The 26,370-nt window shown below is 39.5% G+C and overlaps 2 protein-coding genes across 4 annotated transcripts in view; both read right to left on the bottom strand.

The window, feature by feature from the left end:
• Positions 1 to 303: 303 nt before the first annotated feature.
• On the bottom strand, positions 304 to 10,952 carry ifih1 (interferon induced with helicase C domain 1). Of its 3 annotated transcripts, none has more exons than XM_054615055.1 (16): positions 10,427 to 10,952; positions 10,055 to 10,223; positions 9,771 to 9,878; positions 9,030 to 9,095; positions 6,897 to 7,114; positions 6,140 to 6,350; positions 4,872 to 5,089; positions 4,279 to 4,380; positions 4,066 to 4,189; positions 3,736 to 3,951; positions 2,984 to 3,240; positions 2,735 to 2,884; positions 2,377 to 2,538; positions 2,101 to 2,291; positions 1,852 to 1,945; positions 304 to 1,384 (listed from the first exon to the last, which is right to left on the bottom strand). In XM_054615055.1, exons 1-16 carry the CDS (start codon positions 10,859 to 10,861, stop codon positions 1,187 to 1,189), a joined length of 2,919 nt encoding a protein of 972 aa, XP_054471030.1. In that variant the 5' UTR covers positions 10,862 to 10,952; the 3' UTR covers positions 304 to 1,186. The 3 variants fall into 3 exon arrangements, with proteins under 3 accessions (XP_054471030.1, XP_054471029.1, XP_054471033.1); XM_054615054.1 differs by having other exon boundaries at positions 9,771 to 9,885; positions 10,056 to 10,223; XM_054615058.1 differs by lacking the exon at positions 9,771 to 9,878.
• Positions 10,953 to 14,012: 3,060 nt separating this feature from the next.
• LOC129104469 (potassium voltage-gated channel subfamily H member 7-like) overlaps positions 14,013 to 26,370 on the bottom strand; it is a 31,926-nt gene continuing 19,568 nt past the window's right edge. The window contains exons 7-16 of the mRNA XM_054615171.1: positions 23,558 to 23,957; positions 23,077 to 23,276; positions 22,897 to 22,899; positions 21,389 to 21,641; positions 18,631 to 18,836; positions 18,396 to 18,483; positions 18,091 to 18,252; positions 16,953 to 17,109; positions 14,934 to 15,114; positions 14,013 to 14,288 (exon numbers count right to left, since the gene is read on the bottom strand). Coding sequence (XP_054471146.1) covers positions 14,013 to 14,288; positions 14,934 to 15,114; positions 16,953 to 17,109; positions 18,091 to 18,252; positions 18,396 to 18,483; positions 18,631 to 18,836; positions 21,389 to 21,641; positions 22,897 to 22,899; positions 23,077 to 23,276; positions 23,558 to 23,957 — 1,926 coding nt within the window. The remainder of the gene's footprint in view (positions 14,289 to 14,933; positions 15,115 to 16,952; positions 17,110 to 18,090; positions 18,253 to 18,395; positions 18,484 to 18,630; positions 18,837 to 21,388; positions 21,642 to 22,896; positions 22,900 to 23,076; positions 23,277 to 23,557; positions 23,958 to 26,370) is intronic.

The raw sequence follows: 26,370 nt of genomic DNA, 5'->3' as shown, positions 1-26,370 counted from the left end.
ATGGTTTTAAACTTAATAAGGCAACATGAGAAAAAAACTGAGCTCCGTCCTACTTTTAGTTGAAGCAAGGCTTCTCACACTTCCCGCTGCATTCCTGAGAGGAGTCCGACAGCAGACAGACAGAGATGCACTCCCTGAAGTCCGCCTGCACAACTTTCCAAGAGCGCACAACTTGCTGGTATTAAGGAAGTGGCTTTTTCACCATGGCGCAAGTCATTCCCTCAACATATGAAAAGCAGAAGTTGGTGAGAGAAAGATATATTTTCCAGTTGTGGAAAAAAGAAACACAATAATGATGTTGGACAAGTCATTTTTTTTTTTTTATTATGATGTGAATTAGTTATTTAGAACATCAATCCATTAAAACATAAAACGATAAGCCAGATAGTGGACATAGTTACATTACATTACATTACAGTCATTTAGCAGACGCTTTTATCCAAAGCGACTTACAATAAGTGTATTCAGCATAGGTATTCAAGAGAACTACTAGTCACCAGAAGGCATAAGTGCATCTCCTTTCTTAAACAAGCATCTTAAAGCATAAACCAGAGCAAAAGTACAGTGCAGAGGCAAATTACTACGAAAACAATAAGTGCAACAAACTAATACGAATACAAGTGCTGAGAGGTTCCTTAGTTTTATGACTTAAGGAACCAAACAACTTGCATGTTTGTGCATGCCCCGGACAATCAGATCACTCAGGTGTCTTTCTGTATGTGGAAACAGTTCTTATACTTCTAAAAATAGCACCTGTGTCTGGTTCAACAGTTGGATTTAATGGAAAATCACCAGCAGCACTTGTTTGTCTGCATGTGTGCTGACAGGTGGGCTCTGAGGGGCTATCACAGGCTTAGTGGCTCCAATCTCAGGAGACCGCAGGGGTTTGAGAGGAAAATCATATTTCCCAGTTAATTCTGTATCAGTGATGTAAACAATATGCACATTTATTCTATGATTGTTAGAGTTCCTGCAGTAAATTCACAGTATCCCGTACAGCAAAAAATCAAACTCATGTTTATAGCACATGATTAAATCCACCACCATCAGTGACTCCGGTTATCATGATATTGTAGCACTCGAAGGAAGCATTGCATTTGCCAGAGTGATGGGTATAGTAATTCATGCTGTGCAAGCCAAAGATAAGAATACAACAGAAAAATGAAGGAGTCTTCGTAGGTATGACTCATTCATCGTCTTCGTCATCGAAGCTCTCTGTCACCCGGCTCGCTTGTTCAGCATAGTCAAAGACGGGAAACTTAATTTTGAGCTCACTCCACTTGGTGCATTTGCTGATCTTGTTTCCGTTGAAAGTCACCACAAAGTGTTTCACATGGAGGCAAGGGCAGTCGATCCCTCGGTAGAGCATCATGGAACCCCATCTCTGAAACAGAAATCAGGAATGATAGGGGTAGAATATGCAAATCGAGTGAGCAAAGGCTTGTTTAATGACAAAACAAATTAATGCCATTTGTGAGCTCAGCTGAATTATCATTTAGGAGCAAAATGGCAACCAGAAAAAAGGATATTAGTCAGTCCTGGCCTGAAATAAAAAAAACATGGAATCATCTGGTTGTAGTTATATCTCATGTGATCCACTGACTCATTTTCATTCCTACTTATTGGAGAGTTGATGACTGGTCTGATATCCAACATTTATCTTTTTCTGTTTAAAAAGACAGCTGTATACCACTAGTCCCTCTGAATGTTGCATGCAGATTCATGGCTTCATATTAAATGTATGGACATGAAAGTAGTACAAATCCTCTCATCTAGCCTTCCGCAAGAAAGCATATAAATGCATTTCCCAAAAAGTCAGATTAAAAAAACATCTTTCTGAAATACATTTACCTGCCCGCAGTCCTTGCATGCGATGTGGTAATTGGTCTCGTAATCAAGAAGTCGCTCTTGAAGAGTAGGGTTTTCTCTCTGAATGAAAAGTTGACTGTAAAAGAAAAGATGTCAAAATTTGATTAGATTTTGGACAAATTTGCTAAGCATGCAGGATAAAATTCATGAATTGAGCATAGTTACAACTTTGGAAGACGGTTTATACATCAGGGAATAATGTAAAAGCTAACTCTTGATTGCAATTCGTACCTGAACTCTAGTGAGACATTGACTCTGTGCATCGCTTCGATGATCTGGATGTCATCGCCGGTGCAGACGTGTTTGTTGCAGCCTCGGCAGCTAAACTTCACTTCACCCTTCTCATCCTGCATGTGTTTCTGCTTCTTCTTAGTCATTCTCACCTTTTCCTCCATAATAGCCTGAAACTGAAACTCGAAGATCTGATGAAAAGAATAAAAAGCATCAAACAAAACGGTCTTGCTGGAATGTCGCTTTCAGGTTAAATACAGTTTGAATAGAACGTACCCGTTTGTCATAGACGGCTTGATCTAAGGCTCTGATTTTGGTAATGGCTTTGTTCATCATGCCAATGCGGTACTCATTGACACACTCCTTCTCGGCCACCCCAGAGTTCTTCACGTCGACCAGAGTGTAACTGCTGTCCTCAGCTCTTCCTCTGCCTTGAGCCTGCAAAAGGTGATGGCAGCAATTGTAAACAACCACTTCAATATTTTCCTTTAATGCATATATGTGTGTATATATATATATATATATATATATATATATATATATATATATATATATATATAATGGCGGCTTCATTACTGGACACAGAAGTGATAAATGTTAACTCCCATTTCATTTGACAACTAACATCACTGACCTGAATCATAGCTATCTCATTGGTCACCAGGCCGTAGCGGACAACAAAATTGCACGCTGGTATGTCCAAACCCTCCTCAGCAACTGTGGTAGCGATCAGCACGTTGATTTCACCGTGGCGGAATTTGTTTAGCACGTCCCTTTGCTCTGCCTGATAAATTACACATTTGAGGTTTAGAGTGTTTTGTATTTTTAAGTTTGCAGGTTGCTAAAGGCAAATCTGCTGCAGTTTTTTGTAACGTGCACTCACATTGGTCATCGGTTTCACAACACTCTGGTCTCCTCCTCCAATCACATATGAGGCTTTCACTCCAATGTCAGCAAACTTGGGGTTTTCCTGAATCCACTGACTCAGAGCGATGGCGCTGCGACGTGTTTTGGTGAAAATGATCCCTCTGGCCGCATCCCTGCTGCTGAACTCGTGCAGAATTTTACATCTTAGTTTTGACAGGCTGTCATTTTCATACTCTGGCTTCGCTGCGAGTCTCTGCAACTCTTCCTTGTTCTCTGCAAGACATCAGATTTCAAATCATTGTGGTAAATTCTTAGTAACATTTCAGAAGCTAAAGGAACAGTTTTGGGAAATACGTTCCAAGAATTTATGTTCCTAAAAATTATCGCCATTGGGTTACGAGGCAACCTGTGGATGAACCACGACTTTCTGGTTTTACACTTTGGTTTATGTACAGTTGAACAAAAAAGTTATGACAAATTCATTTGTGAACTTTGTAGGTGCTGGTTAGTGGATTTTGTTACCTCTGAACATAACCAGGCTAGCTGTTTCCTTATGTTTCCAGTCGTTATGCTAAGCTAAGCTAACCAGCACCGAACCTTATATTTACAGATAGGAGAGTGGTGTCGATATTTTAGCTCTGGATCTAACTTAAAGCAAGAAAGCACACACGCTTATATCCCAAAATTTCTAAAAAATTGACTTAAAATGCAACCGGACATTAATAGTATTGATGAAGAGTCACTGGCTTTTTCCCAACACCACAATACCTTTAAACAAATTGAAGAGGAATCTCTCAGTATCTGTGATTTTAATATCATGCTCCTCATCTGGTGATGTTTTGTTCTTCATCTCCTCCTCGTGGTATTTGTTCAGGAAACTGAAGGCATCACGCATTCGAATGGTGTTGCTGAGATTCAGGCCCTCGCTGTACTGTCGAAGGTGCTCAGAGCAAACCCGCACTTTCTGATTTCCCTCTGTTGCAGCTAGAACGGATTGAGACAAGTGTTAGATCCAAGAAGCCAGGTAGATGGTTATAAAAAGGGACGCAGGACAAAGGGCTTGTATCCCTGAAGAGGAGCATAAACATTTATGCTCACCTATTCGCTCTTTTTGAACTACCCACTGTTCATAATTCTGAGAGCCGAGGTCAGAGGTGGGGCTTAGCTCGGCATGTGTATGAATGGAATTCATGATGTTCTTGATTACATCACCAAAGGGATCCTGAAAAGGACACAAACATAAAACACTCTTAAAGACATTCCTTAGAGAGGAACTGTATCAAAAGGCCATTTCCTGTTAAACAAATGTACCTCTTTTCTGTCTTCAACAGTGTTAATGATTTTCCTTGGTTCCCTTTGGTACGCCCCAAGTTCCCTAGTCATGATTCTGTAAGCATCCAAGTTTGCACAAATCTATGGAAGAGACACATATTTACATATTTGCGTTGGAATAAATCAGATTTCCATCTTAGTGATGCATACTATTTCTACTATGTTTCTACATGTCAGACACAGTTGAGCTGAAGCCAAAGGGCTGTTTTCAATTTTTGGACTTTTGTGGCGCTAGGAAACTTTATGGCTGCGAGGAACATTTGAAACAGCTTGGCTGGATAAACAGGATCCTCGATGACTAAGGCAGAGAAACGGCAGGATTTAGATGAGCAAAAGATGACAGTGTGAAAGTCAAAAGAAAGACAATTATTTTGTTAATTTTGACATGTGAATATACTAAGTGTGGAGACAATTTAGCTTCATTAACAACAGCTTAATCATCTATTCCTTGATTCTTACGGCCATGGCCTCTGGTGTTACAGTACTTTGCATTAGATTGTCAGGTGAAGCTTATATGTGCTCTGTGCTTTTGTCTACATAGGTGTGGACAGGAAGCTGAGAATAGTACTTACGCGCAGTATGTGGTCCTCAGCTTTCTCCATTTTGGTGGCACCCCCGACACCAGGTGAGGCAGTCAGGCCCAGGATCTGAGGGATGGGCATGGGCTCCTTCTGCTCTTTCTGTAACCTTCTGTTTTTGTGCTTCTGCGTCAGATAGCGCATCATTATGTGGTTGTAGACTTCTCCTTTCTGAGTGTGGTGACACTCATCTATTACGATCAGTGTCAGATCTAAAGGAAGAGAAGACGTGACAGACAAACATATGCATGTGTTGTACAGTATGTCACACAAAGAAGCAACGTGGAGGATTACCAAAATAGATTCTATAGAGATTCTTTGGTGATAATATTGTTTTTGAAGATTACTGCTTGCTCAGTCAAAACAATAACATTTCTGCATGTGTCACTGTGACATTAGCTTCCAGGGACTACAATTTTCTCAACCAAAGTAGTGACACTTATATGGCATTTATTTGGGTTTCTTAAATAAATAGAGGAGATTTTAACTCACAGGTTATAACATCTGTGAGAGAGATCCTCCCACACATACCAGCACTTTTCTAGGAACGTGAGTCAGCAGATTTAGCCACACAATAACATATGCTGGAAAATGTCAAAAATAGCTTCAACTCATTGCTTATTTTTTTATTACACAAAAGTCTGAGTGAGGTGAGTAATCATTCACAGGAAAAAGTTTAACCAGTGATACAAATTTGTCCCCAGAGGAAAAAGAGAACCGAGGAGTGGCAGCTTGATGTACTGTGGGTGATAGAAGGTCTCATGTGAATTTGATCAGCCGCACACTGATGGCTTGAACAGATGTGTGGCCTGGAAGGCAGGAGATAGGGAAAAAAAGAAAAAGGACACGCTCTCAGGCGTTTCAACAAACAGCATATGTTCCACTGATGTGGCTATTCCACCTTGGACCGGTGAGTGCCAACAATAGTGAACAGCAGAGAGGAAGATTTTGACAAGATCCTGTCAGCTATCATCAGGGGAGACATTATTTGTCCTCTGGGTGGCTTTCTATTCCAAATCCTGTCAATGTCTGTGGTTTAGGCCTGAACAGATTTTAACTAAAGGTTTTATGATGCCTTTAAAAATAAAAATAAACACAATTGTTGTTGTTTTGACCTTATTTCAATTTTGAATGCTGGTCTGTTTTTGAGTGGTGATCAGGTTTACTAAAAACAAAGGGAATTACTGAGCCAAGGAAAAGTTTTTCACATTCTTGTGTCAGATTCTATAAGTTTTTTTTTTAATCATATTGTAAAACCATACCGCTCAATTTCACCCCTTCGTCCTCTCCTTTGTTAGACCTCTCCAAGAAATTCTCAAGGATCTGGGCTGTGCAGATGATGACGTCATTTTTCTTCACAATCTCTGTGAATGAGATTTTGAGCTGGCAGTCTCCACTGACTCTCTCCACTTTATATGTGGACTTCAAAAATGGCAAGAACTCTGCAGAGTAATGCTGCTCAACAAGTGGAACCTGCGGGACACCAGAGCACATTCACTGTTATGATGTCAATGCTAATGAGGAAATATCTGCATTGTTTCTATTACTACAAAAGCTCTTTGAGGGTGTTTGTTTCTGCAGCAACATTAGTTGTGCCATGATTTAGAAGATTCAGAGGTTTATTGTTTAAAGATCAGGGTGAGTTGCTCTTTCTTATGCAGAAAAGTGTCTTGGCAAGTTATTATCCTGTTTTTCCAGTGTTGAAGAGTGAACCACTATGATCAGTTTCAGTCACATACAGTCACTATTTTTCAAGCTGTTTTAAACCTCAACTAAATAGTTTTATAGCTGGAGAAACTTTAATCCTAATGGATTTAGTAAAGGTCTTTTCCAGTGCAGAGCAGATGCATGCAATGGAACCAAAGTGCAGGGGGAATATCTTAACCGTATGGCATGTAATTTGTGGTGATCTGACCCACATGTGCGAATTGACTGAAAGATAGAATGTTTTCTTTGGATTTGAAAAGCACATAAGTAGGTCAGCATAGTGGTGCAAAGCCATAAGTCAGGTTGTTGTACCTTGTTCACCAGGATGACCACTTTCCCTGAATGCCCCTCGGCCCTCCTGTGGTCCAGATGTTTTTTGGTAATATAAACTGCAACTCTGGTTTTACCACTTCCTGTCGGGAGGCAGATGATGATGTTTTTCCCCTCCAAGGCAGGACTAGCGACATCCTTCTGATAATCTCGAAGAACAATTTCAGTTTTTTCTGGGCTGCCAGCCGCTGCTACTGAATCTGTAATGCAGAGCAGAGCCTCAGACAGACAAAACTTCTCGTCTATGTCAGCAACCCACAATTACAGGCATCACAAGCAGGAAACAACTGGGCTTGTCATCGTTTGTGGCTTTGGTCCTGTGGTGGAATGTTTTCTTAAAGCTGCTATCAAAAATGCAAAACATACTGTATGCACATGCACTGATTTCATGGAATATGTTCCTCTTTTAACACATAAACAGTGAGCATTCAGACGTTGCACTGTCATGTTAATCCCACTGATTTTATCCACAACAGAACACCTAAAAAACCACCATTGAACACTTTGCTCTATAAATCATAGTCTGAACCATAAAGTTTAAAGATTTAAAGAACTGTGGCAAAAGCAGACCAACAGATCTCATTGTTTAAGTACAAATACATCTATGTAATCTGGCCTTTTATTCATTACAAATCTAAAATGGGAAGTCACATTTAAAGGGGGATAAGAGACAATTTAACTGACGCCAGATGACGTACAGTATTTCCTTGGACAAGCTAACATCTGCTTGTAATTATGAATCATTTAGATTTTCTCAAACGGCTTGAAGTGTATTGCTCATCACATTTCATTTCCGTAAAGTTCTCCCTGTTCTTGAGGTCTATTGTGGCAGTTTTTTGTCTCATTTTTCCTGTTTGCAAGGACAGAAGACTTACTATGATTCACTTCAGTCAGACTTGAAGACGCTGGCGGGCTATGACTCATTTGCCCTGCCTAGGCTGAGGATACAACATGCACAATGTGCATGTATCCCCCACTCTGCTACTTTCAACTTTAGGTACTACTTTCCCCCCAGTTATGAGTTCAATCCCCCGGAAAGCTTTTTTTCCCCTCTGTGCAGACAGCTTTAATTTTCCCTCTCAGACTGGGTATGCCAGAGGTTAAAGTGCTGTTTCAAGGAACTACGTAGAAGTAAATACAGGTCTGTGCCGATGGCAAGATTTAGAGCTTTAAAGACAATAAGAAGTAAACAGTGGCCTGTGTGGCCCCCTGTATTTTTACTAGCAGTTCCCTGACGCTGAACTTATTAGAGCAGGAAAGTCAACAATCAGCTATGTTTAATATTGTTCCAAAAAGAACAGAAAACCCACAGGCTTACTTTTTCAGTTTGATTCAGTGCAGTGAAATGAATTTCAGAAGAGCACAAATAACTCTGAAAATCTTTTATGTAATCCTTGCATCTTGGCCAGCCAGTCAGGCTAATGTTATTACTCATGTTAATGAAACAAACTGTACTATAACCTCTTATTAAGAAAATAAAAGACACTTCCTCCATTTCTTCATATCATGTAGTTGTTTCCAGTGCTTCATTAGCTCACATGGCTCGACTCTTGTGCTACTCCTCTATGTTGATTATCCCTAAAGCACTAATTTATTATGCAAACACAATGTCGGAGAGGCACTATATACGAGCACAGGGCAGTGAGAGATGATGCAGTAGCTTTTGAGACAATCAAACCAAATGAAGCATGATAAAAGTCTATAGGTGTAATGGAACGCTCCTTTCCACAGCGACTTGAATTAAACTTTTCCTTTACATTACTTTACAATGTGCCAATATTGCAGCATGTGGTTTCCATTTGAAGCGCTGGCTATGCTCTGCCGTTTTTGACCTCTATGTGGTCCATCATAGTACACACATGGAACTTATTCTTTGGTGTCAAGCAGCCAGAAATGTTCCACTTGCTGCACATTCCAAACACACTCATTCTGCTTTTTATGGCACTACAGGGCATTTACACATCCAGAGTACATTTTTTCCCGCTGTGACTTGAGTTTGTTCTTTGCGTGTGTGGGATCAGAACAGGCTTTTTAGATTACTACCATACTTTGAATCCTTGAAAAACATAAACATTATACAATACTGTAGGGTGAGTGACGGAGAATCAGTCCCACCTGGTTGTGGGGGCTTCGATTTTTCTGGCAGTTGACTGGGTTCAGGGCTAGCTGCTCCATACAGGTCTGAAAGATAATTTAAAAGTTTATTACAATTGTACATAACATTGCAATGAAATGCATCTGCCCTGGCTCTCTCAGCCCCTTATTACTATAAATGAAAACAAAACTACACTTATACTGAGATATCAACTAAGGTACAAACATCACAGTCAAGAAAGGCAGGAGATAAATCTTAAACTTGTTCTCTGTGTTGCAGCTGCTAAAGAGTCAGTTCACCAAAATTACCAGAGGGAAAGGTTCACCTCTCCCCCTGGTGGTATCCAACCATGCAGATAGTTGCAGATGGAGATTTACCTCTCAATCAAACAAAGGAGATGGATTGAATTTTGTGTGTGGTCCTTGACGCATTGATAAATTACGTTTGATATTCTTTATAAGAAGCATTGTCCCAGCTACTCATAATAATCCACAGACCTGGTTATGGACAGTTTCAGAGCTGACATATGTGACTCTTGTGCATGTTGTTATTATCTACTTAAGAAACAATTTTCATGAACATGTCCATATAAAACCTCTGCAAATGAAAATGATCTACATGGACAGAAATCCGTTAAGGGTAAATGAGAAAATGTGTGTTTTGTGATTTGGGTGAATCAGGACTGCTTCCAGCTGTTTCCACTGACTTCTAAAGATAAATGTGTCTAATATTGATTGTTGAACAAAGGTGTGCTTCAAGACCTGCTTCACCCTGAGGCTCCTCCGAATAGCTGATGACCATTAACTGTTGGCTATCACAGCATTCAGATGCTGCTGAAGCTTCACTCTCCATAGGTTCATCTTTCACCTCTGAGCCGAATGAGAAATAATCAAATCACACTTTGGCAGTTAATTTCATTAGTAAGTAGGTAGTAAATAAATGTATAATAATACAATAATAATCTCTATCAAACAAAGACACATCCCCAACAGACTGCCTAAGGACAATCCCTGCACTGGGTGTGTGCTCCTGTAATGTGAGTCACCTTTCTTGTCAGAGTCAGGCCCTCCAGTCAGCTCGTACAGGTGCTTGTGTTCAGTTTTACGCAGAATCTCGAGAAATTCAGAAAACCATCCTGGTCGACCTCTCACGATACATCTAAGAAGTTCACGGGCTCCAATCTTGTTTCCTTGGTTTTTTGTTGCAGCTTTAATCTACAGCATAAACATAATAATTGACTGGTTTTATGCCTGTCAAGAGTGAGGTATAGTGCTGTGCAAAACAGATGAGTAGCCTACTTTTGTCTGCCATCTTGTGGTCAATCACTGTATATACATCTACTGGGACATGGGGATTTTCAAAAGTGGAACTGAAAAGTTGTTGTCAGAAGTTTTTAAAATATGATCGTGGTACTTACAATCTCATCATCATCCTTGGTGATTAGGCCTTGGGAGAAACATTCGAGGCACACAACTTCAGTCTTCATGTCCACAAGACTTGGAGAGAGCAACTGAATGAGCTTGACAGAGATATCATTTTCTGCCTCCACTTCAGGTTCCGGGGCATTGGCCTGCATGTAGTCCGCTGCAGATTGACACCCTGCATGCGACAACGCGTCAACAAATGCCCTGAACCAGCCAGGCTCATGTGGCTTCTTTATGACTGCGGAAATAAGGTGATCCGTGGCTTGAATGTTACCATCGGTCATCAGCTTTTGTCTGATCTGCTCCTTTGTCTCGGCTTCGATAAAATGTATATATTCCAGAACCCGATCCACCACAATACGATCTCGCAACCTCTGCCTATAGCATTCAATGAGTTGCTCATTTACATCATCGTTATCAGAAGCCATTGCGACTCCGATCAGCCTAATCGATAACGCCGAGGGCTCTAACCTTTACAGCGTCGCTCCAGCGTCAACACATAGCACTGGCAGCAAAAACGACGATTCACTGTGTCGAGGAAATGAAACAGTTTCACTTTCGTTTCTCCCAAGCTCACAACAATCAAACTGTAGTGAAACTGATCTCATAATGGACACAAACGTGTTGCCTCTTACATGATCTACAAATGAAAATGTAGATTTACACAAATGTTAATCATTTAAATGAATATTTTCGGTATTCACAAATGCGTGTTCCAATCTAATACAAAGCGATTCGAACACTTGAACACAAACCTGAATACATTATTTATATTTTACATACACATTTTTGACTTCAAATAATAAAAAATAAAAAAACATGTGTCACTTTTTTATTTATTTATAGATCGTTTAACGTGTGATCAGATTACATTAACTGTCACTGTCTTGGGAGAGTTTTGAGACCATTTTTCACGGTGGTCCACAAATGCATGCTGCGTTTAAGTGTAACTGGGAAATTAGGTAATCTTTCGGACGTTAACGACTATTTATCTTACTAAACTGGCCACCAGATGTCAGCATTGTAACATAATATGTTCCAATAGTAGGCCATTGCATTTGGCCTGTACTAGGACATACTACATTTGGATGCAACTGACTGAGGTATTTACAGTACTTTTTTTATTTTGAGTAGCATATTGTTGGTACTCAACTGTTTATCTATATGTATCTTTGTATTTATATATTAGTATTACATTTGTTAGGAACTTTGTTTAAAGGTGAGTAGAAGTAAATTTAGTTAAAAGCCCAACACACCAATTGTCCATTCACACAGGTGTTTTTAGTTGTGGCTGATTAAAATCATTCGATTGTCTTTTCCCTCACTATCATGTTTCGCCTTCAAAGGTGGGAAAGCTTTACCATAGTATCATTGGTGCATTGACTCACTGTAGCTGACCTGACCTCATGTAATCCCAGCATAGCTCTGTCAAATTTATGCACTTTTAAAGGAGAAGTAATACCGTAGTAATTTGTATGCGCATAGTATACATTTATGGACTTAAAAAGAGAAATATGACACAACTAGAAGTGTGTTTTCATTTATTGCTCCCACAGCTTCAAAACAAACATATGCACTATTGTTTTGCTAATGAGTTTCTCATATAATTTACTCAGTTAAAAAAGAAAAGTATTTTTTTACATCTTGCAATGTGATGTATTAATCTTCTAACAATTGTCTAACAATATTTTAAAATGAATGTACAATGCCAACAAAAACAGCACAGGGAAACGATATGCTTCGTTGATGTTATGGGTACTTATACATGAAGATACTGACTTAGCATTTGGATTGGTTGTATAGGCACAAAACCCTCTCTGGGGCCTGTTTATGCGCAAGTACTAACTTTCCAAGTGTTCCCCTTCCCCACTCTCACCCCAAAACACCCTTTAAGTGCATCCTAAAAAGAGACGAATACACTGACATCATTTTATATTGTAATGTGCTACTTTGGGCTCATAAGCAGTGCAAAACAGTTAATATATAAATAGAAAACACATGCACTGCCATGTAGAAAGACCTACATCATACTTGTTTGTCAGATTCCTAGCTCTGAGATAACAGCAGAATACTTTTAAATCTGCATGTTATGATAACTGCCCGGACAAACATGTATGGTGTGTTCTGTTGGCTTAATGTTGTACAGTAGGTGCACGTCAGTGTTGCACAGTAATAATGCACATTGTTTTAAGAAGAAAACAACAGTATACTTGATACTGTACTATATATTGCAGTGCAATTTTCCATAACCCCTGAGGCACACTTCAGAGAAGACGGGCATACAACTAAGGATAAGAAAACTGTTTTCACACTTTTGTAATAATATTACACTTATAGCTGCAGAAAACAGAATAGTCTGTTCATATGCAGACCCTCTCAGTAGTAGAGTTTGTATATGTATCATTCATTTAGCCAGCAACTACAAAATTAAGTCGAGTTCTCCGTCTCTATTTCCTTTTTTACACTAACTGGAGTACAGGAAGCTATATGATCAATTGCATTTCCGTGTATCTAGGGCCGCTTTGGCAGTGAGTGTTACAGTGACATTCAGCTTCTCTGGAGATAATCCTACCCTATTCTGACTACAGAAATGAAAGGGTGGGAATAAGCCTGAAAAGCTTGTTGGCAAATTCTTGTCCCAATAAATTATCGCTGTCAACTATGCAAAAAGCTTTTCATAATTCTATCAGTCGATGGACAAAAACTCTCCTGGCAGTGTTTGTCTTATCAGAGCTTTGCACCTTAGGCCTGAAAGATACACGTGATGTGATGTGCACTGATGCCTTGAGTGCCATACATTGGGACCCTTCTAATGTAAAGTAGGTCAGTCAGCTACTCTTGCTTAGCAAGTAATGATAGAGAGAGGGACACATCTCTCTTTATCTTCCTGGGGTCCACGAATTAAGTGCAAACCCAATTTGATACAGTATGTGTGGTGTTCGCTATGGCTGACTGACTGGCCCACTAAGTCTAGCCCAGTGAGACCAATTGTGTATTGGGACATAACATGTTGAGTCATGAAGAGTGGAACAGAGTCCATTAGAGCCCATTAGAGAACAAAGCTGGATGAAACAGAGAGTTGATTAGGTGTTGTAGTGCTAGTTCTATCACAACCAGGTGGAGCTCTTTAACCAGCATTCCTGGCAATTACATTGAACTTAGTTAGGAAGCTGTCTGACTTTGTAAATAGGGAGGTGCTGTCCCTCCATAGGGCCACTCTTGGTGTGGTGTAATAGGTTCATTCCGATTGGTTGGGCATCTACATGAGCATTTTGAATGTGAATCTGATGCCTAAAGAGTCCATAAAAGGAATTCTGTTATAATAAAACTACTGTTACAATATGTAACCATTGTTATTACACTGATAACTGCAGACAACAGTTGAACACACTGTTAACTGCAGCAACAGTATTTTATCCACATGCATAATGAAAAAAAATAAACATCTTACTACTATTACCAAGCCATTGTAAATGAACAATACAGATGTCTGTACCAGCATGCTGATAAAAAGCTACTACCTAAAAAGAAATTACAGCAATCCAACCCAGATATTAGAACACCGTGCTGCTGGAAGGTTTATGGCCCTGGAAACTCAGGTCTATTGAGTCCGGTGGTGTTCAGGTTGGAGTCACAAGGGGCTGGGGAGGAAGAGGAGGAGGAGGTGGAAGAGGTTTCAGTTGGAAGAAGGATCAGTGCAGACTGTTGATGCCCTGTGAATTGTTGTTGCGGCTGCGTTTGTCTTTGTACAAGCAATGCTGTAAGGCTGCCCTCCATGGGGGCATTCACGTTGGCCAAGCTCGACAGAGAGTCTTTGGATTCCTGAATGGTCCTCTCCAGTGAGTGGTTGGGGCCCTAAGAAGAAGAGTGGCAGAATATATAATGTATTTACTTTTAAAATGAATCAAGTGTATTCATGCAACATTTTATTTTCATTTAATATTTAGTTTCAAGTTGGTAAACTAATTCACTAATTGTGAAGTTAGAAATTCCCCCCAAAAAACAATTATTAAAATACAAAAAAAACCCAAATACAAACTACTGTATGTAAAATTTATTTCAATTGTGCAAAAATAGATGCAAAGACAAAATCATCTCAACATACAGAAACCATTACTACTTGTTTTAGCCTTTATTGACTCCCATATGGGTGAGGCTGTCATCCAGACAATTGAGATAGTGTGAGATACTGGCTCTGTTTCATTCCTGTGATTGTCCATGCTTTCTGGCAAACACTGTGGCAGACAAACCAATCATTCAAAACAGGTCTGAGCAAAGCAATAGGAAACAGTGGGAGCTTGTCAGACTATATAGACTGCCTCATTGTCTCCTTGAACACCACTGATGACTTGGTGAGAATGTGATTGGTGATTGTAAAAGCCAGCTGATGCATGACTTCCCTGCTCTGCCAGAAAAAATCCAATGCTTCATGAACATATGTGCAAAAATAACTTATTGTGTGGGGAAAAGAACTGTCTCTACCTCTGAAAACGTCCTTACTTGAGTTCCTGTATGGCTGAAAAAATGGCTTGCAGTCAGTGCAACCGGCTGAACCTTCACAGCAGGTCTGTGATAGTCTGGACTGGCAGTCACAGTGCTGTAGGCTGGAGGTCCCAGCGTCGGTTGTCTTTGCAGCAGCTGCAGGATGGTCTGAATATCCGTCATCAGCTGAGTCTCCAGCCTAAAAAAGAACAGAAAAATGAAAGATGATCACAGTGGAGATGAAGTCTGATCATGCAATGGCTGAAGACACAACCTGCTGTCCTTTACTGAGCACTACATGGTGCTTTTGCTCCACAGTGGACACATGAAGAGGTGATGAAGTGGAAACACGTTCTGCCAGAATAGTAAACGGAAGAAGCTTCTCATGCTAGGTGTGATAATGAGCTTTCTGTGGGAGGTGTGAATTCACTGTGGAAATGACTGCACCACACTCATTCGGTAAATCTAATTACGAGTAAATTTCATCCAGGCTCTATATTTAGAGCGTCAGGCAAAACTGGGTAATGCTGAACAACTTTATAATTACCTGTATTCCTTCTAATGTACATATGCAGTGTCATTCATGTTATGTCTCTATTGTGTCTCTGTGCTTCCCTATTGTAACCATGCAGCATTTGTTTATAGGTTATGACTGATCAGGGATAAAGCAGGCCCACTGTGCTACAACAACAATTTTTTCCTGTCATTTTCTTTCAGTCCAGTCAGAGCCACAAAACCACAAAATGACAGAAAAGTGCCGCTCATCCTGCAGCCAGCAGAATTGGTGGGAAAAAATGCACCTAAAAATACCACCTGCTGTTCATTTGTGTGTCTATTTCAGGTGGCTTGCAGGCTGCAGGTGTATTGTTAAAACTATGGCCAATGTAGTTCTCCGCTACAGAAAATAATGAGACTAAAATGGAGTGTATTCACTCTGGAAAGGTAGCTTGCTTGCTCATCTTTTGCTTAAATTGCAGGTTTACTTAGAGAGTGGCTTTCACACATACTCTGTTCTCAGTTATCAGTTTTAGATTCTGAGTACTACAAACTCTGCAACATTTTTTGTAATAATCCATTCTCAAGTTTAATATGTTCCGGTTCTGCAGCGGTACTGTACATTATCCTGCTTCCAGTAGATCCAGCCGCCCACTCTGAGTCCGGCATCGGGCTACTGCCAGCTAGTTGTCTCCCTCCACCCACCCATGTACATTGTAATTGGACTACACGTTGCCAGTGATTGAAGAGTGTGGTTTACTTTTAGCAGTGTAGGAGGTGACAACTTTAAAATATAAGGCACATTTAATTGCAGGATAATTAATACGAACAATCATTAATTTAATTGTATTATTTCTTCAAATGACTAATAAGAACTACCGCCTCGTTGTTGTATTCCTCCACCAACCAGTTAACTTGCAGTTTACATCCATGTCAGTCCAAAATGGCATCACTTCATCGTTTTATCTAATTAGACACTAAAATAAACATAATAAGCAAACTAATTCTTGAGTTATGGCAAAAAAACATGTTTTGTGAGGTAAGATTACCTTCGTTCATCAAATTTGAAACAATTCACCGACAAGTCCAAGTGGACATTGGTGCCAAATTTGAAGAAATTCCCTCCAGTAGTTACTAAGAAATCTTGTTTGTTACAATGGGACGGATGGACGTACATACAGAAGGATCGACAAGATGAACGGTGGCATACAAACTATAAAAAATGCAATGCCCTCGGGCCTAAAAAAAAAAAGTGCTTCTGCAAATTGTTTCTGTTATGAGTGACTCTCCTGCTGACCCACCAAAAAGTTCCCTGTCTGTTTCCCAGCACCTCCTGATTTACAAATTAAACACTGGATACATCTATGATGAAGAAAAAGTAAAGCACCTTCTGTGCTTATGACAAAAAAAAACATAGAAACCGTAAAATAAAAGTAAGCACTTTTATCATACACTGGTTTATAAACTGGTAAAATTCACATTTTGGCGTAAATCTTTGTTTATGTGTTCATGTGTTACACAAGGATCTCTGAAATTTTTTACCTGTTTAATTGGTCTTGAAGCTGACCTAAGCGCTGTTCCACCTCTCCATACGTGATCTCGCTGGCAGAATTATCGTCCTCTCTCGGGTCCTGTAACTGTGCTGACTCATCCAGGTAGTCCATAGGTTTCTTACAGGCCCATTTATCACAGCACAGGTCTGGAGAGCCAAACCAACACACATGTGGGTCAGAACAACGTCATTACCAAACAAACCCCCCCACTAAAATAGAACGTAATTAATCTCTACATGAGAGCTTTGGGAAGGTTCTTTGCTGTAATTTATCAAGCTCTTGTACTGGGAGAATTAAGGCAATGTTTTCCAGTAGCAAACCAACCATGTTGTTATCTCTGCCGGGCACCTGTTAGTATTCAGCTTGCTGTTCACCGATATGTGTTCATCCTCTTTTGTGATTTTAAACACACGCGCTCTGTGATTACACTATCTGGTGCCTGGACCATGGATGGCACTAACCTTTGGCCTAATGCAGCCTTCTGTTCTGTATCCGTCCAGCAGTAGAGAATAACAATAGCTTCAGCCTGTCACTCAGTTTTTTTATTCTCAGACAGTCTTATCAGTGGGATGTGCTGCAATTTCTATATAAGGTTGTCAGTTACTGTAGCATATTTTTTTTATCTCTGAGGCTGACTCCTGGTAGGTAAGACAGACAACTATACATTATATTTCCTCTGTCTGTATTCTGTATTTCTGTTTCATTAGATTGAGTGAAGTTGCAAAATAATATCAATACATATATTGGTTTAGTAGGCGACATGTTTCATTATTGCAAATGTTATGTCTTTAAAGCTTGAACTGCCTTATACAGCTGTGAACATTTGGCACCCGAAGCTCCCAGAACAAAGTGTTCTGATGTAAGATAAGCCTTTAAACTGATGGATATATCACTCAAACCAGCCTTGGAAGCCTGGGAAGATCTCAGCCACCTCCACACATTTGCTCCAACCATTTGATGAGAGTTGCTATTGCAGCAAAAAGGACATAATCCCACACTGGCTTCCCATCGGCACGCCTTCGTCCTGCACCGCCCAGGAACCCCTAGCAACACTTCTTTAAGAGTTCTTGTCAAACAGTAAATATTACGTTAACAAAATCCTCATCAGTAAACCAAAAATATATTACCTTCAAAGGAAGGCCTTCTCTCCACGTTGTCTCTGACAACAAGATTCGAGTCCAGGACTTGGGCATTGAGTGGAGGGGTACCAAGGACTTCCATACTTCTCTTTAGGCACGTGTTGGACTCCCTCTCTCTACTCAAATCTTTAACCACTTCCTTGCTTTCCCCTATAGAGAGGCAATCAACAGGAGTCAGTGGAATAACAATGTACTGTATTCCATGTGGAACAGATGTTCTTAGGAAGCTCCACTCAGTTAACAATAACAAAGAAGAGGCTGTACTGGAGATTTGCTGATTAGTTTCCACTTACCTTGAGATACATCTGGTGTGAAGGAGATCCTTCTTTTAATGCTCCTACCGCCCTCGCCATCTGAATCACCGCCTTGGGAGCTTGAGGGCTGCAATAATGTGAATATTAGAATGTATTAATTAATCAAATTAATTGTGAGAAGATAAATAAAATCTAAATCTACAATATAAAAATCATACTTTTATATAGCACCAATTGAACGTCGCTGCCATAACAACAATGCAATACCATCTACCTTTGGGGACTCATCTCTGAGGTTGAAGGTAAGCTCAAGGTTGTTGAGGAAATAGTCGGCAAACTCTGGGTACATGTCTATCACCTCTAGCAGATCTTCTCTCTGAATGGTGCTCAGGTCACAGTAACTCAGAGCTCGCACATCAGCATTGGACTTCCCAGGCTTGGCCAACAGATGGATCATTTCTCCAAAGATGTCATTTTTTCCTGGTATCAACACACACAGAGACAATAAATCTTCTCCAAAGGTTTACTGGGTTAGAGGAAATGTCAGTGTTACCTTCATTGACATCTACAGGTAGCAATATAAAGAATAACTTGTGTCTTGTTTTCTTTTGGGACTTATATTGCTATTCCCCAGGCCCTCACTAAAGGGCACAGAGGTGTTTGTTCTCGTGGTAAATAAAAATCAAACAGTCTTCCCTCTCTGTATAGATGTTCTCCCAAGGCTGTGCATCAGCTGTCTTTCTATCTTTGATCCATTATTTATGCTGAGAAAATAACTGCAAAGCAACTTTGATGTGGAGGGAGGGGGGTTTTGATTGGGATTGACACACTTGTGTACTTCAAAGAAAAAATCGTCGATAATGGCATCACATAATGAAGCCAATTCTTAAGTAAAATATCTAGGAAGTCAAGTAGCATACTATCGCAGTTTCCCCTACTTAAACAAGGGTCAATTTTGCTAAGGATGACAGGTCTGGTTTAAAGGGCATGATGAAAAATCCCTTTGTTGGTCTCTAAATGCCAACACTGTATGCAGGGGGGTTCTGCAGAAAGAGATATGATACATTGGCTGCCAGTGTGCCTATCACACCACGAACCAAGACACCTTTCTGCAACATAGGACAGCCTCACACAGAGTGTAGTATCTCTCCCTCACATGCAGCTCTCAGCACAATGATCTAGTTCATCAGTGCCTGGATGGCAGTGTCAGAGACTAATTCCTCACCTGAGGAATAATGCTGGCAGACTTGTTGGACTCAGTATCACCACTAGTGGGTAATCGGCTGACCACTACATCGTTAGGAGCTGTGACAGTTTGGTTTGCACAAATAAATTGGAGCAAACATGATGCTGATAGAGCATACTGTTTGCATCAATTATAAAGGTGGGGATTTTTGAGATCAGTGACTTTACCAGTGTGTTTGTTAATAATGGATTTTGTGTGATGCAGCATTTTCTGTTAAGCTTAAACCCCATTCTGTCTGTTGCAGCTTTAAAGAGCATTCATCTCATGACAAGTTTAATCCAGGCTTGGCCAGCAGCACCTGGTTGTGGTTCACCCATGAAGTAAAATATAAATACTCATTATTCTAATAAGAGTAATATATATTAAGTATCACTATATTGCTTGGGGAAATTGTATTTCGCATTTAGAGCTTGCAAATGTTTAGTCTGCCCTTTTTTAATAAACCCTATATTTCCCTGTGCTGTCAAAAAAGTGGCAGCTATTTCACCATGTTCTTTGAAATTGCCAAACAACCTTTCATGGAGCCACTTAATAGAAATGTCAGACTCTCAAACCTGTCACATGAACAGCCTTATTGCCCAGAGGACAGATATGGGGGACGGCAGGCACACCTTGCCAGTCTTGTCAAAACGTGTCAACACAATGTGGTTTAGCTGATGCAATAACCTGGAAATTATTCAGTTAAAGTTGTAAGATATAAGATTCAGAATATTTCGATTGCCTTTCAGCGTCTCTCAACATGGCGAAGCCTTTGCCAGCTGCTTGTAGCTAATGGTGCTAACAGCAAAAATGATGGCAAACGTGCTGATAGAGCTAACAGTGGTTACCTGGAGGGGAACTAGAGACTGGCTGCTAGGCTTTCAAGACGACGCAGATAACAACACACACAGAGGGAGAGCGACTTCATTCTCTGTTCATGTAGCCATTCTCAACTATATCTTTACAAAGCGCATAGTTGTCTGCTGCTATAATCATGCTCTGAATGTCGCATATTGCTCCTTTAATTCTTTGATGTGCACACAAGTCATGCTGAGCCTCGTAATAACTTTAACTGTGTTAAAATAGCATGTGTCCATTGGGAAACTGCACTGTATATCCTTTTCTGAACTTATGACGGGAGCATCTTCCGCATATCTGAAAATATCAAGCATCCTGGGCAGGTAGGAAGATAGCTCAATCAATAATTCAAATGTTTCAATCAATCAGAATAAACTACGTAATTAATACCCTTCGCAAAAAGCCAAAGGTTGAAGAAAATTTTGCATATTTTTCATACAAAATGTACAGATATTTTATTCCCAAAATTAAAATAAAAAAACATATGTATACATTCTAGCTAAATTGTACAATATTGATAGCACTGACAATATATTTACTCATGCAAACTCAGCAATGAGGTCAGAATATTATGAATGAACCATTTCCTCTTTCAAGATCAGACAAAAGCAGAGGAATAAGGGTTTTTGTCTTTGTCTCAACAGGTTTGATGCTGACACTCAACACACAATCAGCTGGCAGATCTCCAATTCAACAGGGAGGTGACTTTTGCGGTCATTCACAACACTCTGTGATAGGTAGACATATTGGAACAATAGAGACTGTCACTAGATTCGTGATGCTGATGATTGAAACTGGCAAAAGGTCAAACAAAAACAATCTTGGCTTAAGGGAGATAAATTAATCCCCCAATGACATTCAGCTTTCATAGGCAAGCCATAACAATCTCTTATTAATTTAGTATTTTCCATTATCATACTTCACATAAGAAACCCAGGATTGTATTTACCTAGGATTGCTACGACAATGTCATCTTTTAGGATCTCAATAGAGCCACGGGACAGAAAGTAGAGAGCGGTGAGCACATCACCACTATGGACCAGAGTGTCTCCAGGAGGGGCATGAGTGGTTTTGAAGTGCATGGCCAAGGCCCTCAGGCAGCCTTTGGATGCTCCTTGGAACGCTTTGCAGTCTTCAAGAAGACTTTTGTTGAGGTGAAGGCAGATGTCTGCCTGCAAGCACTCAGGAAAACCTTTTAAGACCTGTGATGCAGAGAAAATCTGTGAGTCAAAATGCACAAAATATTGAGTTTGATAATATCAAAGGGATTGTTCTGCGAGCCAGTGGGAAGCTGTGAGCAGCAAATGTGTTAAGATGAATTTACACTTACTGAGAGAAGTTTTAATTTAGCTTGACAATAGCACAGAGATACGGACATATGAGGAAACAAATGTGGAGAGTCATAGACCCATTAAACAGTCACCCAGTGTATTGTAAGAACAACCTCAAATGTAATGGGACACTTTAATGTTTCTTAATAAAGACGCATTCATATACATTATATCAAGATGTAACAATTACTGATTTCACACCAAATGTTATATGTAAAAATAACCCTAAAACCCACACTGCCTGCTCAGTTTAGGCTTTTTCTCTTTCTTTTCTTGAACTTGCAACACATCATATCTGAGTGAGGGAAAAGTGCATTGAGTAATATAACGCAAGCAACAAGCTGCCACTATTTTGATACCCTAAGTCAATTAATTTGTTGAAGCCATGGATTAAACAGACTTTTGATGTATGCATCCACCTTAAAGGAAATAATTGACTGCCAATTTATACATTTTACACAACTTGTTAAAGTAGAAAACAAACTTCTCTGACCAATAACCAAATTTTATAATCACAAGTTTTATGCTTTATCCCACTACATGGAATATTCATATATTATATGATGGATGAGGAGCTAATATATGGTATTGTAAAGCCTTAATTAGTAAGTAGGCACTTAATCTTGGGTTATTGCCTTACATACCTAAACTTCTACTTCTTGAATCGATAGAAAGAGGTTGTTTCTACCTTAATCTATAAAATTTCCTGGGAATAAAAACCTTACACTCTTACAATCTCAAATTTAGGACAATTACAACATATCTAGTTGAACATTAAAACTAATAAAAAAAGCAAAACATTAACACATTTATTATTGAGGAATATAGGTAGTTGCCTGCAAAATAATGTTACTGATAAGGTTATTGCAAATACAATTTCAGATGGAATTATAACAAGCCAAAATGCCATTTCATTGCATGCTACTACACTCGCATAGTTCACTCTAAAAATGATTTTGTTGCTTTAGGATATGAAATATGCTATAATAATTGGATGAATTCACACAAACCATGCATATTGTAAGTGATGGACATTTCTAATATTGACACTGTCGGGATAATGGGGTTGTTAATTTAAACAATGCTGAAACAGTGCCATGAAAATGAAAGAATTAAAAACATGTACCTCCTGCTCTTACCAATGTAGGGATGTTAATCCAAATGAAAAGCATACAAGGGAAAGAAAGCTCTTTTTAGAATCTTGCATATTCATCATTTCTACTGTTATTAAATAAGATCAGTTAATGTTGTTGGGCATGCTATCAAGTTAAAATAGCAGGTAGATGTGGTGATCCCTTTTACTAACCGTGTTCATATCGATGCCGTTGGTGTAGGCCCAGGAGTGTTGGAAATACTCCTCCAGCCGCTGCCTCAGTGGGTTGGGAATCTGATGAAAGCGTATGAACTCCCTGACCCGTAACATTTGAGCATGATATCGGGCCGTACCCGAGTATAACCTCTGGATTATGGCAGAGACGTTTCCAAAAATACTGGCATACATAAGGGCTGAAATACAAACAATAATCAAAAAAAGACTTAAGTTAGATCCTGTTGTTTAGTCAAGCAAGTCGATTCACATAAAGAAAAATTCCCCACAAAAAAGCTTTCATTGGGAAACATGAAAGAAACCTCTGGAAGGACATCAAAAGAAGGAATCCTTCTCCCAGGACATGCAATAGATCTAATCAAATGAAGTTCATGCCTAAGTCCACTTCAAGTGCTGCGCCAGATAAAAGCAGAATAAAGTTATGCTCAAAGAAAATAAAAAAAGACCAAAACATACTCACAGCCAATCAACATGACACAGATGGAAAAGATCTTCTCCGAGTTGGTGTTTGGGGAAACATTTCCAAAGCCCACGCTGGTCAGACTGCTGAAGGTGAAGTAAAGTGCTGTGACATACTTGTCCTTGATAGAGGGACCAGAGTTCGGGTCGCTGTAGTTGTATCTCTTTCCTATGGACACGCCCAGATTGTCTAGCCAGCCAATCTTGTGCTCCAAGTAGGGCTTCTCCACGTTGCCGATGGCGTACCATATACAGGCCAGCCAGTGGGCGATGAGGGCGAAGATGCACATGAGCAGCATGAGGACTGCGGCACCATACTCAGAGTAGCGGTCCAGCTTCCTCGCTACACGCACCAAACGCAGGAGCCTAGCTGTCTTCAGCAGGCCAATCAGAGTGGTGGTCTACACAAAAAGTATAGTCGGGCATTTTATTAGTAATAGCAGTAGTAGTATGAATGTTAATATGTCAAACCAACAATGCTTTTACAGTAATTTGATACATGTATCTCGTTTCAGTATGGGACATTTCATTTGTCATTTGCTGCAATTATTTGCTGCATATCTACAACCGCCACATCCTCTGACATGTTCTATTTGCCAACAACAAATCACTTCACAAACTCAGGGTAATGAGTCCCTGTAACAATATAAAAAGTGTGGCAACTCCCCACAGCTCTTTGGTCAAAGGCAAATGAACACGCCAGCAGCTCACGGATAAATCCTCATTTATCCAACACCGAATGGGCAGTAGCACTCACTCATCGGCTCCCTGGGACTTTGTTGCTGCTTCTGTGTCATCAAAAAGGTTTAAGCAGCACGAACTACTATTCCCATTGGAACGGTAATTTATCTACCTGACAATTACTGAATGACCTTTGAAAATAAAGCTAACTGCACACTTTCATTCTTAACCACTGTAGCATTGCCTTTGACTTAGATTTTCTTGAAAAATATATATATATTTGTAAGTCGCTTTGGATAAAAGCGACTTACAAATATTAATACTTTTGATTCTTACTTGCACCTCCACAACTGTTTCTTAATGGGTAAACCATATACAAAGTCAGTTGTTCAGGCCTTCAAAACCTCAGTCATCAAACTGTCTTTAAATCTTCTTTCAAAAAAGAGCCAACAACAATTCTATTTGTCCTGCTTCATTGACCCTATATCTCTTGGTTAAAATGGTGTCATAAGCAGGAATTTATGCAATGAGTCAATAAAACCTGATATTAAACATGACAAACATTATGGCATATCTGACTAAACTGTGAACTTTCTGCTTTTGAAAAGAAATTCATCTTGGTCTTTGAGGGCCGAAATTAATCCCAGTTGCCCTATGTTCAAGCCAAGTTTTGGGGAAATCTCCTCTGTTTCAAGTGAAGCATTTGTACTTGACATTAAAGCTTTATATTTCACATCGACATTTCTATCATTCAACTATGCCCACAAACTTTCCCAAGGGGTAAGAATAGCCTGAATTGGAAGCTTCACTGTCCCTCCCACAACAATCATGATATCCAGTGTGCAGTTATGTTTGGATGCAACTCACTTAATGATAAGTGGCTATAGATCTGTCCTCCAGTGGCAATTTCAAGAAAACTGACTCCCTTAATGACTTACTATCGCTTTGACTACAGCACAACTTTTAAGAGCTGGCCGCCTTAATGGATTTGAACAATACTTCATTTTCATTATGTAAAATGTAAGATTGACCAGAATCCTTTTCTAATGTTACTCAAAACTTTATTTGGTTTGCTGAGGCTTACCAAAGTGAAAACATGACCATTGGTTCTCCAGAAACATATCTTTAATTCTTAGTCTTGTTTTACGTCTAAGGGCATTTTATTCAGTTTTCTTTGGTAATTGCTTCATGACCAGAAGTCTTGGGTTTGAGTCTACTATTTCACTGTAGTCTTCCTGTATAGGATTTCCAAGATCAGGTCAGTTTGTTGGTATGTTAGCCCTAGATTTAAATTTAAAGGCCCACACTACCATACATTTGAGGTATATGTACACACACAATTACATCATTTGATGGAAAAATCAGTATGTTGTCCCATTCTCAACTGATCTTGATAGAGGCCTGTTTCACTGCTGGGGTTATAAATATCAGTCATCTAATAACACCACCAAAAAAAAACCCATTAAAAAAACAACACATAAAATATTACCAACAAAATATTAAGTTTGGCCTTTAAAATCACGTATTGGTTGAACCAACAGGCAAAGTGCACTCTACAATCAAATGACAGTTTAATTAAATCTTCAATGTACCAGAACAAGCTTTTTCATTCTGAAACACAGCTGCACAGCACTACAGCCCCCCCTCCTCTTTATCTCTCCTTGTTCCTGTTCCTCTCTAATGGGAACAACATTTAAGGGGTTCAAGTTGGGACAAAGCACTCATCTTCTTTCCGACCAAATTAACAGTGAAACAGCTTGAAATAAATCTTTTGTTTCGCTGTTTCTATTATAATCATTATGATTATTAACAAAACCGTACATGGAGTCAATTTTGCATAATGCCTCTCGCAGTAGGTTGAATCTTTTGAAGAGACTTAGTTGTTTTAAAAGCAACAAGACATTGATTGAAATCTATTTCAAATATATTCTCTGCTCCAATCAAAATGTTAGTTTAAGAGCTTGTAGGTTAAACCGTCTTGTTAAGCTTCTAAATCAAACAAGCTTTGTGAAAACCATCTGCCACTTTCTCAGTAGTTTCTTATTTTCTGATTGAGAATGCCGTTGATTGGGGACATTGCATGTTCAGTCTGGAAATTATGAACACCATGCTGGTTAGCTGCAAATGCAAGCA

The sequence above is a fragment of the Anoplopoma fimbria genome, chromosome 16 (assembly GCF_027596085.1).
Source record: "Anoplopoma fimbria isolate UVic2021 breed Golden Eagle Sablefish chromosome 16, Afim_UVic_2022, whole genome shotgun sequence".
In the NCBI taxonomy this organism is placed as follows: domain Eukaryota; kingdom Metazoa; phylum Chordata; class Actinopteri; order Perciformes; family Anoplopomatidae; genus Anoplopoma; species Anoplopoma fimbria.
This window is presented reverse-complemented; position numbering and strand designations above follow the sequence as displayed.